The following is a 13,922-nucleotide window of genomic DNA, read 5'->3' as shown; positions in this document are numbered from 1 at the left end:
CAAACATCCACAAAGCGCAACACATACTCTTACATAAAATATCATCCTACTTACAAATAAAACAAAACAAGATGGAGTAGACGACAGAAGCATATTTGTCCTAATGTGTGCACATAATTACAACTGTGTAAATGAATGTGTGTGTGTGTGTGTGTGTGTGTGTGTGTGTGTGTGTGTGTGTGTGTGTGTGCGCGCGCGTGAATCTGTGTCTGGCACTGGGCGCATTTGTGTGTGAAGGTCTGTGCCAGCGCATGCATAATGCAGACTGCCTTTCACCCTTTTCATATTGTGCACCCAAAATTGCCTTTGGTGTACCTGCGCGTCGTTACCATGACAACCAATACTCGTCCAGTGTGGTCAGTGGTAAAATTACAAAGAGGACAGTCGAGCGAAAAGATCCCACCCTATCATTTGCCTCTGAATCCGCCCCCCCCCCCCCCCGCCCGCCGTCTTTACCGGGCAAATTAAGATTCACAGCCACAATAAGAGCGTCCCAGGATCGATGTTGTCTGGGAGCCCGAAGAGCAACGAAGGGACTGTAATCATCATCACTTCTCCTCTGACTGATTGTAGCCTGTCCATGTGGGTACTGACGCAGCATACATGTGACCGTTCGACTGCACACTGCCGCGCAGAAAAGGCACAGAAATGCAAATACACACAAAGGAAAAGTTATCTTCGCGCATACTTAAGATAAAGTTTGTTGAAAAAACAAAAAACAAAATTTAAATCAACTGATTTAATTACCGAGATCAGAGCCAGGAGATGCCGCTTCCATCTCACACTAGTAGGCCTGCCAGCTCTAAAATTAACTCATTTCCCATGAACACTGTTGCTTTCCAGTCTTGTAAAGCAAGCTTAATCTCACAGGCTTAATGTTCAGTGCAACATTTTAGCCATGAAAACATCCGCTGAGACTGATGGAGCCAGCAGCCCCGGCTAATCAAGAGGCTACGGATGACGACAACAACAGGCAACTGGATTCACGGCCTCTCGCACCAATCTCTACAAAAAAAAACTCAGTGTACAAAAACTTTAAATTAATTGTGACCTTTTGTGCGCCTCAACATTTTTCAGAAAACAATTTCAGGGAGAATGTTCACTACAAATGTGACATTCTCTGTTTATTTCCAGCCAGACTCAAAGAGCGTTCTCCCTTTTGTCTTTATCGAAGAGGAAAAAAAACATGTTCGAAGTGATTTATTTGTTATCCTTTCACTCCTTTCACCGTCTGATTTTGGGACAAACTTTGCGTAATCTTTATTTGCTCTGGAAGAAGAGCAGCCTCTTTCAGGTTCGTGCCAGAAAGCAATCAAGGATTACTTAAAAGTACAATTCACACGCTCAACCCGGCGCCCAAACACGTAGTTCATGTCGTCAATGAAATACTGCTTTCCTGTTTGCAACGTTGATGTTGTCTTGGTCTTTGAGAGTTAAATATACTATGAAAGTTGTTTCTAAAGTCTGTCGCTGTCTGTCATCGTCTGTCGGGCTTCAAACTTTTCCGAAAACCCTTTTTAGTATCTACTTTAGCAGAAATGTGACATTGCCAGAGCAGCTGCCATGTTTTCAGTTTGATGAGCAGGATGCAGGAAGCAGCAAGCTCAGCCAAGAGTGTGCACTTGTGAAGTCAGGCACAGCAGAGGTTCATTCTGGGGACCGGCATTTCAAGCGAAAATACTATTCGGCATACACAGGGAATTTTTCGACCAGTCTTCATCGACCCCGTCGGCACGTACACATGCACACAAAGACAGAGCATTTACTCGAGCCCTAAACTCTTAACAAAAGCTATCACACTTCACCTTCTACAAATCTGATGAGAAGCATTACTGAGGACCATTGTTGGTGCTGCACATCTTAATATCAAACTTACTGTCTCTGGTGATAAAGCCAGCTGTAGATGATCGGCCGATGGAACGTCTGCTCGGCGCTGCGGACTGCACCTCATCTAAGGTTGTTGATTTTCCACACACAACTTTTTTGACAGCTCGGCTGTTTGTACCGTAGCATCTAATCTCACAAGTTGGTCTCGTATTATGAATATTGTTTTCCTGTTACAAAGTTAGGTTTTCGGCTGGCCTTAATAAAACACTGTGGCTCACGAAGTTACATTTTCCATTAAGTGGAAGAGGATTAACACAATCAACAGTTACAGATGGATCTTCATTTCTCTTGTATCTTGTTTTTTTTTTTTTTTTTAATTCATCAACTGCCATGGAAATAAATTTTGAAATGCCAATTTTGAAATCTTCCTCTAATAAATGGTGATATGTTCCTATTTTGTGGCATAAAGCAATAGAGCAGTTTTCCTCATATCCAAAGTAAAATTGTCAACATTATTCAGTTCCCCAATTAAGACATGATTATCGTGCAACATGTATTGTTTGTGCAAATCTAATCAACATCTCTAAATCAACATCTCCTCCGCAAACAAGCGTTCATATTCCACGAATGCTAATTTTATGCTGCGGTGTACTATTTCTTGAATTATTCTACAGCAGGCTTCAACAAATAATCAATTTAGTCACAAGATGCATTCAGGGTTTGAAATTATTCTCAGTTCAGATATTAAATATGATTCAAGCCTGTTGTTATCCAAAGCAGCTCCTCCTGTATTGGTGATAGGGGTTACACACACACACACACACACACACACACACACACAAACAAACACACACACAATCTCATACGCAAACCACGTCACATGGAAATTAGCTCCAAAAGGGCAGCGAGGGTGGTCACTATTATCGTCCTGTCACGCTCTGGCAGACTGTTGCTCCTTGCAGGCCACAATCACAGAAAACCATCTGTGTCGGTGCAGTTGGTTTATGATTAACCGCTCCAGCGCCGTGCAGCCTCGTTTCTAACAGAGCCAATGGGTGGTGACAGCGAGAGGAAAGCCATACCATAGAAATGACAGGAAGCACAAATAATTAAACGTGCGCACACATATTACGGACAGCAAAGAAGAGACTGGAAAACAGGAAGGAGCGTTAGAAGTTTGATTCCCGACTCATCATTTCTTTCTGTCGGGGGAAATATAAAAAAGATGGAGGACGCAGGCAGATTTTAGGTCGCGGCCCTCTTCCCAAAACATTTCTTTTCCCCACGGGGTGCTGACTTCAATTTCTCATTATCTTGAATGGAAAAAGGTCACACTGCTGTACGTTCCTGACCGTGCTGAAAAGTGCAGGTTTTGAACGCTCACTGCTGCAAATCACTGCGGGAATATATATATATCAACTTTTTGCTTAAAGGGCAGCACATTGCAACACTTCTTGTTCAGCGTTCCTGTCCGTGTGAGACGAGCGTGATGGACACAAAGACAACATATTTACATTTGGCCCGAGAGAAAACGGATAAAAGGCTTGCTGATATGATTCTGTATGGTTGGAGCTTTTTTTTTTATTACTTTAATTCAGAGCTTTTCAAATCACTGTCGGAATAAAGTAAATCATAACTCGGCCGAGTAAACAGTAAACTGTATATGAATTACTGTAGAAAATAAAGTTACGCTGTACATCCTGATTGAACACATTTGCCATGTTGACTTCGTAACACACCATCGCAATTATCTATATGAGCCGTTTAACTAAAATTCATTTAGTTTCAATTAAACATGGGGAAAGTCGATGTGCCCCCCTTCTGCACCGTGTCAGCTGCAAGCGGCGAAATATTAATTACATCTCTTCAAATCACTGAACAATGTCAATTAAATATATTCACTGAGCTCCAGGATATTTGCCCTCTGGTGCCAATGAAGTCATGAGAACATCAACACCAAAACGATCCATGTGTCCTTGGAGATAACAAGCTCTGGTGCTCGCATTTAAATACAAAGTAATAGCACATCCGAAGGGGTGGGGGAGCTAAGTCAGTAAAGACGCCTTGTTAAAGGACTGTGGCTTCAAGCTTCTATTAACAGTGAAATCAATTCAGCCAGGTTTTTTTTTTTTTTTTTTTAAAGAAATGAGAAGCCGCACTGTGGTGGCTGTAACGTTTCAACCAACCGTCACGTCACCCGTCGGTTTGTGAACCGCCGTTCGCCATCTTGCTAAATTGGTGCCAGAAGTGACCGTATTTGGAAGAGCTGCAATAGAGCAAGCAGCGAATCTGACTCGATGTGATTGGGAACCTGAGGACACCACGTCCTTGCCAACAAACCTGACAGCCAGAGACACACCCCACCAAAAACACAGCTTTTAGAGGCCTAATATCTAATTAATGATGGGATTCTGTTCAGATGGACCGCCAGAAAACTAATAAGAAGGAAAAAATGACAACACGATGACTCGTGTAAAAAAAATGCATTGAATATGTATTTCATGAGAAGTTGAATGGGAGTCTATGGAGCAGTTGGTGGTGTTGCAATTTAGGGTGCTTCCACATTTTCCATTTTTCAGACCTTGAAACTACATCCACTTTTATAAACAGTCTGTGGTTTCAACCCACTCAGGGAAGGTAACATAGCCTAAGAAAGCAGAGTGTACTACACTAATCAGTCCTCTAAAGGATACCATATCAGCATCAGGTTTTGTTTCGCCGAGGTGTGAAAAGTAAGGTGCCTTAGATTTAGGCACCAAACACCACATGGCTACAGTCGGGAAAACACTCTGATTTGGGTTAAAATAAGTCATTTTGTAGAAGTAGCATTACCCAAGTTACTGAACATACATTAAATATACCTTCTGGAAGAAATCCATCGTAACTTTTGCTCTCTCACGGACTCAAACACCAATTTCTCGAGTAAAAGTTCTGTTTACCACTTTTTGTACTTGATCAGATAACGTCCTTCTTCCACCTCGGTCACACACGTGAGGCAAAATGAAACACCGCAGGAGGTCGAATTTTACTATTTAAAAAGTCCATCATTCTTTTCAAGTCATATCGTTTCTCGAAATTATCACCAGAAAACAAAGTTCATACTCAACCACACGCACAGAAGATTATCATGTCTATGCATATGTAAATGTGTTTATGATTCAAGTACGCTGACGCAGCAGACACATTTTCAAAAGCCTGGGAGTGTTTCTTTCAGGCTTCATGACAGATATTCAAGCTGCTAATAATAACTGAAATCTGTCACAAAGTGTTCCAGACTTCAAAAAGCATATTTGCAAAGCAAGAGACTAAAGAGAAGAGAAACTGAGCAAGCACATCAATAAAGAGAAGAATTTAGTGTGGGCGTTCTTGTGAGTTGTAGACCTTGAAGATGGAGACAGGTTACCCGGTCCAAAAAATGTAAAACAGGACGTTTTAAAGGATTTAAGAAGGAGCTTTGCGTTTTAGAAATGCAAGTGAGCATTTTTGCTCACTTGTCAAGAAGAAGACGTTGATACCACTCTCAGAACTGTCTGTACGCCAAATATGAAGCAGCTGCAAATATGACAGCCTAGCTTAGCATTAAGGCGGAAAACTGTGGCAAGCGGAAGAGCAGCGCCGAGATAGCTTTTTATGGTAAAGGAGAAGCTTAGTCCACCGTCTCCTGGCGTGTTGACAGTCTGCTTCAACGCCACGAACAGACGAAGAAAACTCACCTGGTTGTGCTCCTGACCCGACGCACCTCCGTCGGCCTGAGACGGTGACATTCTGCCCCTCTGGAAAGACGAATGCCACCGGAAACGCCTCGCCCCACTCTTTGCTTCACCGCCGTGGACTTTCTGAAGCATTTCAAGGGTGTCTGTTGCCGATTTTCTGAGTTTGACACGACCTTTGATGCGCACTCTCTGCTCAAGTTCCAGGTCCATGGTGACATCGCAAATGCGCACGAGTGACATAACTTGGAATACGTATTGCTTCCCTTCTGCTCCATGTGTATTACTGCGCTGCTCTCCATTCATGCGCAGCAGTAACAGTATTGGAACGATTTGTTCACACCTCATAATTAGAGAAAGAGGAAACTGAGTGATCACAGATGTAGGCACTTTTCATGGTGTGGCTTGGAAATAACGACGAAACCATTCATCTGCTCACACTGTTAGTTCTCAGCACGAGGAACAGTTCCATGTTATAGAAGTGATAATGAGGGCAGAAACAGATAAAGCAGCACCATGTACGAATAGTTCAGATATACTTAGAAAACAATTATGGTTTTGTTTTTTTTAATCCAGTATATTTTTATTTTTGGATGTGCTCGCTCTGTGTTTGTTTCGTTTAGGAAAGCGATAATGGCCAGTTCTTCCTGCTGGACCGACTTTCTTCCGTGAAAGCAGATAAAAATAAAAAAAATAAAAACATCATCTATTTTTATCTCTCCTGCTTGTGTGAAAAGACTGCTCTGTTTTCTCCGGTCTGAAAACCCAATTGTGCCGTGCGATTCTGCAGAACTGTCCAATTTTTCAGTCATTGCCTCAGGAAAGTCGCATCTGTTTCAAAGTTGCTCGGTGCACCATCAAGACTTTACTTCTTCTGCCACAGCTTCCAAAACACTCGTGTTACATACTTGATGTGCGGCGTGGTTCTGTAAACTTACCAGCACAGCATGCTTCCCTTTCAGCTCTTGTGCTCTTTCCTGCCGTTGGCTTTGATACGGTGGACTTTACCCTCTTTCAGCTGGTACACTTGTTCGGCTGTAAAGCGCTGCGGTTGACAGCGTCGGTGAAACAGGGCTAAGAGTGCCTCGGGGGATGGGGGGGGGATTTCCAAACAGCTGTGTCAGATTCTGCAGTTACGGGGATCTCGTTTGGGGAAGCAACAAGACGGTAAAAGACTGAAACCGGTCAATGCTCCTAGTCCGCAGCTGTGACACTTAAAGTGTTGCTGTAATTTCCCCCCGGGGTGCAATGGTCAGAAATTGGATTTTCCATTAGCAGTAAAAAAAAAAAAAAAAAGGAAAGAAGATTACCCGTCAATAAATGACATCGCTTTTAATTAGCTTTTTCATTTAGCTGCATTTAGTCCAAATGCGTTGCGAGCCATAGGGGACATCCAACATTCAGCACCGACACCGGGGATGTAAGACGCAACTTTTATAACTCCGTTTGTGCAGCTGTTTTACTTTCTTTTTAGAGAAAGTTCTCAGTCTCGGTGAAAGAACAAACTCCTCTCAGTCGGTCCCATTCGCTCTTAAGAGTCCTCGATAATCAATTCACTGCTAACAGGAGGCGTTCCGACTTTAAGGGGTTCTGATTTTATGCATGAAGGTCAGTTCGCTCCTCAAGGAGAGCCCTCCTGAGCCTGAGTGTCCTTCTGTGGCTCTGGAAAATATTGCTAATGATTTCGCCAAAGGTTGTTTGGATTTAGGTCTAAGGCAACTAATATTTGACAGAAAAACCATTGTCATGAAGTTTTGTATTTGAAATAGCATTGTATTAAAATAATATTCGACAAGTGTTAATGAATCTGATTGAGTAGCACTATGGGGACGGTAGGATCTTGTGATTGTGATGCTGTCATTAGGTCTTGGCCTTTGGCTTTTTTTTTTTTTTTTTAATATATATATATATATATATATATATATATATATATATATAAATGTCTCCATTCTGCCTATTGATGATGCTAATTTTGCACCATAGAGTCCAGTCAAAATTAGGATGGCCAGAACTCAGAGAGCCAGACCAAGGTTTAAAAATTATTATTATTATTATTATTATTATGGGAGTTAAAGTTTACATTTTCCAGTTGCCTGTTGATGCATAAATTTGGCTGAGGCAGCATCCACACCCTCTTATGGTCCTACCAAACTAGTTTTTTCTAGTGTGTGTGTGTGTGTGTGTGTGTGTGTGTGTGTGTGTGTGTGTGCGTGTGCGTGTGTGTGTGCGTACCCTGAAGTCGATGCCCACCGTGGAGATGAAGCTCCCGGCTAGAAAGGCTCCATCTTTGAAGCGAACCAGCAGACAGGTCTTCCCCACACCGGAGTCCCCGACCAGCATCACCTGAAGGTAGAGAGCAGAGGAGACAGTCGATCGGCTGATCAACTTCAAAGCCTTGTATGTGTCTCTATGTCTGTGTGTCTGTGTGTGTGTGTGTGTGTGTGTGTGTGTGTGTGTGTGTGTGTGTGTGGGAGGATGTTTGAGGTGGGAGAGGGAAAGAGTTCAGGTGAATACTTATCAACAAATAGACAGGTGTTTCAACTGTACGAAACAACACACACAACCCACACACACACACACACACACACACACACACACACACACACACACACACACACACACACACACACACACACACACACACACACACAGAACTCCCATCTACAGCGGAAACAGAAGTCACTCCAGAGAGCAGACTGCAGACCGACGGAGAGCCAGAGCAACACAAAACTCTGCTCACGTTCGTGTCATTTGATATATTTGGATACCCGTTAAGACAGATAATCTGTATTTGCAGAGATAATGTACTTTTCCAGCTGCGTGAATCATACAGAGTCCAAGTTGAGCCGGGATTTTGGCCGAGCCCGTCACAGGAACAGTTGTTCATGATGGTATGAAATTAATGCCAGCTGCCACCCACATGATGAGAATTTAGATTAGCATATGCTCAGCGCAGAGTATCATTCGTCTTTTTCACCTCCATTTCATTATATGAATTGCATATGTCCTGACTCAGCACCGTGTCATCACTGACAAATGTCTTTCCATGTCGGAACAACAGTCTGAAATCCAAATATGTTCCATTTAGAAGTATAAACGATACAGGAAAGCAGAACATCTATTTAAAAAATGTATTATCAAAATCTATCCTGGATTTGATCTGTTTTACTAAAAATGTTTAATAACAAATTAATGCAATTTCAAAGTTCTGAGCCTGTAATGGTACTGTCGGATATGCAGTCGTACATTCTTGCTGCGCTGCTGGTAATTTATCTAATTAATAGAACCCTCCTCCCTACAGCCTCCACCACGTTACTGCACTGGACTGTAACTCTGAAGCGCACCACTTCGTGTTCCTGTTGTTCCATACAGTCTCTGAAGTATCGCACTTGAAAGGAGACACAGCAAATGTATTTTATGGTATTTCATAAATGTGAGAGGAGTTTGGGAGTTCGGTGAGATCTCATTGCAAACGCAGGAGACAAATTGAGCCGTGCGGGCAAAGCAGCTTTCTTTATGTTTGTGTTGATGACGCCTCCTCGGGGAAACACTGCTGGAGCTGGAGTTTTTTTCTTCTGCAAGCCCAATGAGATTCCAATTAGGTTTTAAAACCATTTTATAGACACTTAATAAAAGTTCTGAAGGTCATGTAACAACCCCATAAGACAGGAAATCCCAATGGTGTGCGCTTTAATAGAGCTTCATCACATTAGCAGTCTCAGCGTGTTTCATAGTTTGCCTCTCGTTCACACACTCACACACACATTGAGGAATCAATGCAGCAGAGCTGCAAGGTGCTCGCCTGCCATCAGGAGCAACTTGTGGTTCAGTGTCTTGCTCAAAGATAGTTCGGAATCAAACCGCCAACCTTATGATTGCTCTACCACTCTAACATCTGAGCCAAAACCGCCTTATTAAATCTATATACTTATTAAATAGTATACATATTTAAAAAAAAAAAAAAACTACTTCTATGATTATAAATCATAACTCATAATTCAGTCCAAACATGGTCTGAGATGCATCAAAAATGTCACTTGGCGTCAAAATTATGTCAATCTTTTTTTTAAAACTTGAATCAGCAAGCAAGTCTTAATTTTACACATCTTTTCATGTTACAAACTGGTTTCCATATGTCGCCAAATGACATTTAAAAACGCTCCCTTGAGTTACTACAAAATTGGAGACAACAAAAATGTTAAACGGTATCAATCCCTAATTCTAATAAAGACGCAGATTTTTTTTGTTGTTGTTGCTTTTCCTGGGAACAATCCTCATTATTTGTTTTTAATTCAGCACCGCACACACTGACTGGTTGCCTAGAAAATCGTGCACCGCTTAACTTGGACGAAACAACAAGATATCACCACCGTTAGTGCCTATAGTCCTTTAAAGTGTAAGTTTTAGGAATTGGCTGCTGCACACATTGCGCTGCACACTTCTCTGATTGATTTCCTCAACTGAACAGAAGCGTGAAGTAGTGAGACGTGAAGCTCTGCGCTCACCTTGAAGGCGATATCATAAAACTCTCCGCTGTTGCTGATGGACGGTCTGCTCGGGTACACCAGTCCGGAGGACGGAGCAGCGGCGGCGGCCAGACCTTTCCCCGTCCTCCCGCTGCTCGGAGACGCCTTGGGGCTCTTGGAGCTCCCTTTGCTTTTCACTGCCCTCTTCCTGGACATGGCTCTGCTAACCTGTTCAGCGTCAAGCAATTAGGACAGGAGGAGAGTGTGGAGTGAACGAGATGGGTTTGCTTTCGGTGTCAAAACACTTTTTTTCCCCCCTTGCTGTGGTCGAGGCGCGTTGAAGCGAAAGAAGTTCACCTGTGCGTCAAAATCATGACTGTGCGTAAAAGCGTAAATTGGCGTGACAAAAAAAAAAGTGGCTGTGAAGAAAGGCAACTGTTGTCCCGCTGCTGCAGCTGGAGGAATAGAGTGCAGGTCTGTTCACAATGTAAACAGCACTCTCTCCCCGCCTCTCTCTCGTACTGTGATGTTGGGAGTGGATGAAGGCATGGTGGTTACGGTGCGCTTATAGAGAAAATCCACCCCAAAAACGAAAAAATAAAAATAAAAAAAAAAATACTATACTTTTCAAATCATTTTGGACAAATCTGTAGCTTGGAGATATGACCAAAAAGATGAACTGATGGAAGGTAAACTTTAGTGACATCTAAAATCTGGATTTTTAAAATCTGGAACGCTCAATCCAAATTACTCATTTAAATGCAGGGTTCAGAGATCGGAATCAATATCACCATAGCAGCTTCATAGTAAATGTGATATTCCTCTTTCTATGGAGCATTACCTGACTGCACTTTCTCTTTTTTTTATTATTATTATTTTATTTTTGCTCAATTTAGAGAAAATGAAATGTAAATTCAATTTTGGGGTGTATTTATTTATTTTTTAAAGGTGCAGCTTGACATTAGCACAGATTCAGACTTTGGATCTCTATGACAGCTTGTAATGGGAAGCTTCGCTTTTCTCCACAGACACTTTCAAATTCAAGGCAGCATCACTCTGATGTCCAATTCTATTCAGGTACTTCATTCTGGTGAACAAAGTCCAGCAGACGTTCAGCCGACTTGCTGTAAAATGTGGGACTTTGGGTTGCCTGGAGTATATTAGCATGTGCTGTCACATTGTGGCTGGCAGGTGCATGTTTTACATATAGCTTTTGGGAATCAGAGTTGCTTTAATGGCAGAAAAAAATCCAATTGGTTACACTAAACCTTAGCAGCTACACGTAATCTGACTGAAGCCCAAAGGAAAAGAGTCCCCCGGTTGTCAGGGGTTGCCTATGCTGAATTGAATCGCAGCATTAGGGATGGATATACAAATTTTTTGAGGACTGTGGGAAAATATTCAAATGGAAAATTGGCATCAAAACAAAACTCAAACTTCATACTGCCGGGAGGTAAAAAAAGGGACAAGAAAGTAAAAATCACAACAACAGCCTGAAACACACATCAATCATGCAACAATGTCCCAATAGAAACCGCCAGGGGAACCCAGGGCAACGATTTGTTATTGGGCCCCTATGTGCAATTCAGTTTCATGATTTGCATACGGACTATTAGGCTGTAATGTTTAATCATCTAAAAAAAATTGGCAATAATTTTAACAACTGATCATTTTAGTCCTTTTTTTTTTTTTTTTTTATTCACAGGAGCCAGCTTCCCAAACTGGAATATTTGCTTGTTTCCATATCTTTGGGTTTTGGACAGAAAAGGCTATTTAAATACTTTACAACAAATGAGCTTAATACAAATAAAAAGGAGAAAGGTTTTAAAATTAGTTTTAGACAGACAGTGACAGAGACAGTGCCACCTAGCAGCTGATATTCAGCATGATATTTTTTTTTTTTTTTTTTTTGACAAATCAATGAAATTATGGAAGCTAAAATATGAAGTAAATCTGGCTTGTGAGGCCTCAAAGCAGTTGCTCATTTTGCCCACCTGGTAATCCAGTCTTCTCTACAAATTCTTTATATCTTCTACAGCAGCTATGATTGGTTTGTTTTTTGGAGATCTTTTTTTATTATATAGGCTATAATATACTTATTGATCCCAACACCAAGCTGTATGTGTATGTGAAAGGTGTCACCCACAGAGACAAACCCTAAAAAAGTTATCTCCCAATTTTCTTACATCGTTGGAGCTTCATGGTGCCTTTGAGCTTTGTTTTGGTTTTCCAGTCAATAACTAGTGTTCTGTTGTAGTTCATTTTAACTGCTCTTGTTAGCGTCGTTTCAGGTTGTAGCTCACAGCTGTTTAAAGTTTTAAAAACCACCGCACACCGCCTGCCCGGCACCAAGCAAAATACAAATCTAGCTGCCAACATGTAGCAGCTAAACGGATATTTATGTCTGGAACTGCCAGAGAGCAAAACCCAGGTGGCATCATCAGGTGGCAAGAAAGACCACATCAAGTTAGCAATATCAACTTACCATTAGAGGAACTGTATACAAAGGCAACTATCTGATTATCAGTTTTCACACCTACCAAATGTTCACATTTTCAAGGGGGAGCGTTCAACGAGCCGACCTACCAGCGGTGACCGTCACGAATTCGTGAAACAGTGGCCTCGTCCACTTTTGCGTTTTTCAGTTATAGTTTCACCGAAGCTCCCAATATTTTTTCTTTTAAACGAATGATTTTGCATCTGCGCGCTGAGATTCAACCCGTACAGTTGTCCCCGTTTGCGTGTCGGAGAAAGTGCCCGCTGTCGGGCCGAGCCAAGGGCGGTCCTGGACCTACGAGATAGAATGTAAATACCACACGACTCCCTCCTTCACATTCAGCAGCTTTCTATACCTTTCAGCAAGCAGCCATATCCCCGCGTCTACTGTGACGATACAGAGAGGCTTTGACGTAACGATGAACAAAGGATGAGCTGTCCGACGCGCACCGGTGACTCACCGGTGACTCACTTGCCGGGACGTATAGTCTGTATGTTCCATTACAGCCACGTTCACCCAAGGAAGACCAGTATTTTCTACCACATGCTTCTTTAGTCAGAAACCTTCGCATCCGGGAGCTGGGCGAGCGGCTCCACACATCCTCTTAGAGAAATCTTACTGCCGATGCGTCAGTGGTGCGATGCACTCACTTCTCCGAGACATACTTTCCCGGCAGGGAATCAAACCGACAACCTACGTCCCTTTTTGGTCATACGTGGTCTTTGAGCGTCTCTGCCGCCTCCACTTTAATATTACATCAGAGGACAAATGGGAAAATGCCGAGTTGGAGCTGTGGAGATGCATCAGATCTACGTCCCTGCTGTGTGTTACACAATCACGGCGCACAACGGATGGCCGCGTGATCCGGTGCGCAATCCGAGTTAACCATCAAAGTCACATTCAAAACCCCAAGAAAGGCTGCGAAAGAGATTCTGCGGGGAAATCAATTTGGAGGGGGGGGGTGGGGGGGGGGGGGTGTTGGAGGCGGGGAACGCAACAAAGAGGATGCAGATGCGTTTGTTGAGGAGGCTATTAAAAAATACCCATGCTGTGCGAGAGCTGCATTGTCAAACCCAATGAGGTGCAAACAGCAATTAGGACCGCTCGCACCCATCCACCCTCCACCTCCCCACCCCTCCACCTCCCCACCCTCCAGCACTGATGTTCTAAAAGAGTTCCAGCCTACAACCGCACTCAGTGAAGGAGCTGCTGAGCTGCTTATTTACTTTTACTTTTCTACAGCTTGTTGTTTCATTCCACTTGTAGTACATTTCTATGGAGGCCCAAAAACTAATCATAAATTCATAAAAAAGGAGAACATGCGACATGAATAATAAAAAGAACTTGTGTGAGAGATAAACAAAACAATTTTGGGGGGGAATTGGATTTTGGAAATAGCTAAAACATAAAACCGGCCAATCT

At 42.5% G+C, this 13,922-nt stretch overlaps 1 protein-coding gene across 1 annotated transcript in view; it reads right to left on the bottom strand.

Annotated features, from left to right (window-relative positions):
* LOC138202264 (ras-related protein Rab-26) overlaps positions 1–10,537 on the bottom strand; it is an 87,918-nt gene extending 77,381 nt beyond the window's left edge. Inside the window, exons 1-2 of the mRNA XM_069156138.1 lie at positions 10,043–10,537; positions 7,770–7,880 (exon numbers count right to left, since the gene is read on the bottom strand). Of these exons, the coding sequence (XP_069012239.1) occupies positions 7,770–7,880; positions 10,043–10,219 (288 nt within the window). The 5' untranslated portion in view covers positions 10,220–10,537. The remainder of the gene's footprint in view (positions 1–7,769; positions 7,881–10,042) is intronic.
* Between the last annotated feature and the right edge of the window lie 3,385 nt (positions 10,538–13,922).

The sequence above is a fragment of the Embiotoca jacksoni genome, unplaced genomic scaffold (genome assembly GCF_022577435.1).
Source record: "Embiotoca jacksoni isolate LCO1_2020_lvr unplaced genomic scaffold, fEmbJac1.0.p SCAF_20, whole genome shotgun sequence".
Lineage (NCBI taxonomy): Eukaryota > Metazoa > Chordata > Actinopteri > Embiotocidae > Embiotoca > Embiotoca jacksoni.
This window is presented reverse-complemented; position numbering and strand designations above follow the sequence as displayed.